Source organism: Nanorana parkeri, unplaced genomic scaffold, assembly GCF_000935625.1.
Source record: "Nanorana parkeri isolate BGI_ZX_2015 unplaced genomic scaffold, ASM93562v1 scaffold2394, whole genome shotgun sequence".
Taxonomy (NCBI): Eukaryota; Metazoa; Chordata; class Amphibia; order Anura; family Dicroglossidae; genus Nanorana; species Nanorana parkeri.
The window spans coordinates 25574-29183 of record NW_017308662.1 but is presented as its reverse complement, the minus strand read 5'-3'; the positions used below and the strand labels follow the sequence as shown (position 1 = coordinate 29183).

The following is a 3610-nucleotide window of genomic DNA, read 5'->3' as shown; positions in this document are numbered from 1 at the left end:
CCATCCAGAGCCGCCATTTATAGACCAGATACATCCTAAATATAGAACCATTTATCCAACTGTCCATCCAGAGCCGCCATTTATAGACCGGATACATCCTAAATATAGAGCCATTTATCCAACTGTCCATCCAGAGCCGCCATTTATAGACCAGATACATCCTAAATATAGAGCCATTTATCCAACTGTCCATCCAGAGCCGCCATTTATAGACCGGATACATCCTAAATATAGAGCCATTTATCCAACTGTCCATCCAGAGCCGCCATTTATAGACCGGATACATCCTAAATATAGAGCCATTTATCCAACTGTCCATCCAGAGCCGCCATTTATAGACCGGATACATCCTAAATATAGAGCCATTTATCTATCTGTCCATCCCGGTAGAGTCCAGAAAACTCTCAGTTTATTTTTCGCCTACAGGGAAGAGAGTCCTCCGCGGATCACATGACCACATCGACGACAATGGATGAAGACCAAAGTCACATGACTGAGAAGATACTAAACCTTGCCCTTGAGATCATCTACCTGGTGACCGGAGGGGTGAGGAGGATTCTGGGAGGTCACATGACATCACTCTGATCTCTATTCATAAAACACGGACCTGACCAGAGAGGTGAGGAGGATTCCAGGAGGTCTGAAATTATATTCTTTTGTTCTCTCTTTACTCAGGATTATAAAGTAGTGAGGAAAATATCTACTGGGCCATTAACACCCAGTGGAGCACTGCCGGTCAAAGAGCCTCCACCTCACCGTGTGACAACAGAGGTAAAGAGTGCCAAGAAGGTCCTAGAAGTCACCAAGAAGATGATGGAGCTGCTGACGGGAGAGGTGAGCGGTGCCGGGGATTCTGGGACATGATCCAGGAACAGACAAGGGGCGTGTCTGGGTGGTGACGGTATCATTGTGTGTGTCAGGTTCCTATAAGGTGTCGGGATGTCTCTGTCTATCTCTCCATGGAGGAGTGGGAGTATCTAGAAGGACACCGGGATCTCTACAAGGACGTGGTGATGGAGAATGCCCCTCCCCTCACATCACCGGGTAAGAGGAGAGAGCAGTACGGAGGCTCCGCCTACATCCCCCATCATCTGATACACACATAGAAACAATGTATTCAGTCAGTGTGTGTTTCCTACAGATGGATCCAGTAAGAGGAACCCACCAGAGAGATGTCCCCGTCCTCTGTATTCCCAGGACTCCACCCAGGAAGATCTCACCAACCCCCACCATGAGAGATGTCCCCGTCCCCTGTATTCCCGGGATCCCACCCAGGAAGATCTCACCATCCCCCACCATGATCAGGTAGGTGGGAATGAGCATATAGACCTAAAAAAATTCCCAGAGGACCTTCTTCTATGTCATCTCTTTTTACAAATGTTTTCTATTATCATTTAGAGTGAAGAACTAAAACACATCAAAGTTGAGGATAAAGAGGAAGAAGAAGAGACGTTGGTGAGCGGAGCTCAGCAGTCTATGGAGGAGGAGGAGATGATTAGGAAAAGTCAACAAGAGGAATCTTTTCTTCATATAGACACAAGTAAGTTATAAACAATTAATGTGGAGTCAATATAATGTCATGTGACCAACAAATGAGGAGGAGATACTGTACACCATATGAAGGTCCATCTCCATTCCCCAATATAACGTCATGTGACCAACAAATGAGGAGGAGATACTGTACACCATATGAAGGTCCATCTCCATTCCCCAATATAACGTCATGTGACCAACAAATGAGGAGGAGATACTGTACACCATATGAAGGTCCATCTCTGGTCTTCAGTAGGTCTCCTAGAATTGAGGTGGAGGAAGGTCCATCTCCACTCTCACAGTAACAATGACATCAATGTACACACATTCTCTCCCGGTGTAATTTGGGTGAATTGTCTCATTGATCTGATTTGGATTCATAGTTCGGTGTTGCTCCCAATCCCATGGCAGAGCTCGGTGAATGTGTTGAGTTCTGGACCCCCATATATGACTCCGGAATGTAAGACATGAAACGGATCTGTAACATTGTTTCTGGATCTTTCTCTCCTGCAGATGGACATTATGCCGGGAACATGAACACCTCTGAAGGACATCTTATGTTATCTCCGGATTATAATGACCTCAAACATTCTCCGAGAGTGAATCCCATTACTCATAATAGACATCACCGACCTTCCCATTCAGAGAAATCAACAGATCCCTCTAATCCTGAGGAATCTTCTGTAGGACATGAGGGAGACCACACAGGAGAGAGTTCATGTAATGAAATCAAAGAAGTTCCTATACACCAGACGAGTCACAAGATTAAGCGTCAGTTTCCATGTTTAGAGTGTGGGAAAAGTTTCACTGAGAAAAGAACACTTGTCAGACATCAGAGAAACCACACGGGTGAGCGTCCTTATTCGTGTTCCGAATGCGGGAAACGCTTCACTGATAAAATGTACCTTCTTATGCACCAGAGAAGTCACACGGGTGAGCGCCCTTTTTCGTGTTCAGAGTGTGGGAAAAGTTTTGTTCAGAAAGGAAACCTTCTTAAACACCAGAGAATCCACACGGGCGTTCGTCCATTTGCGTGTGCAGAGTGCGGGAAAGCTTTTAGTGAGAAAAAAACGCTCCTTACGCACCAGAGAAGTCACACGGGTGATCGTCCCTTTTCGTGTCCAGTCTGTGGGAAAAGTTTCACTGCAAAAGGAAACCTTATTAGACACCAGAGAAGTCACACGGGTGTACGCCCCTTTTCGTGTGCAGAGTGCGGCAAATGTTTCACTTCTAAAGGGGGTTTTCTTATACACCAGAGAAATCATGCAGGTGAGCGCCCTTTTTCATGTCAGGAGTGTGGAAAATGTTTCCCTTTGAAAGGAGACCTTCTTCAACACCAAAGGATTCACACAGGTGATCGTCCATTTTCATGTTCGGTGTGTGAAAAATGTTTCACTGCGAAAGGAAGCCTTGTTAAACACCAGAAAATTCACACGGGAGTGCGTCCTTTTTCATGTCCAGAGTGCGGGAAATCTTTCACTGCGAAAGGAGACCTTCTTCAACACCAGAGAAGTCACACGGGGGATCGTCCTTTTTCTTGTTCAGAGTGTGGAAAAAGTTTCACCGCAAAAGGAAGCCTTCTTACGCACCAGAGAAGTCACACAGGTGAACGTCCTTTCTCTTGCTCAGAGTGCGGCAAATGTTTTGCTCAACGAGGACACCTTCTTAAGCATCAGAAGATTCACACTGGCGTGCGCCCTTTTTCGTGTTTAGAGTGCGGGAGTTCCTTCTCTGTGAAGGGTGACCTTCTTCAACACCAGAGAATTCACACGGGTGAGCGTCCTTATTCGTGCTCTGAGTGCGGGAGGTGTTTCACCGCCAAAGGAAACCTTCTGAAACACCAAAGGAGTCACACGGGTGAGCGTCCTTATTCCTGCTCAGAGTGTGGGAAATGTTTCACTGTGAAAGAAAACCTTCTGAAACACCAGAGAAGTCACATGAGCTAGCGTCCTTATTCATCCTCGTTGTACGGGAAATGTTTTCTCTTATTCAAAGCCAGAGAAAACATGGAAATTAATTCTCTCCACTTTCAAGGCTAATAGGCGAAGAATTGTCAAACAAAGAACATGGGGGCGGG

At 45.9% G+C, this 3610-nt stretch overlaps 1 protein-coding gene across 1 annotated transcript; it reads left to right on the top strand.

The window, feature by feature from the left end:
• The first annotated feature begins 2066 nt into the window (after positions 1-2066).
• Positions 2067-3479, top strand: LOC108801580 (gastrula zinc finger protein XlCGF26.1-like). The gene has a single exon (XM_018573471.1). The coding sequence runs from the start codon at positions 2067-2069 to the stop codon at positions 3477-3479; it is 1413 nt and encodes a 470-aa protein (XP_018428973.1).
• Positions 3480-3610: the final 131 nt, after the last annotated feature.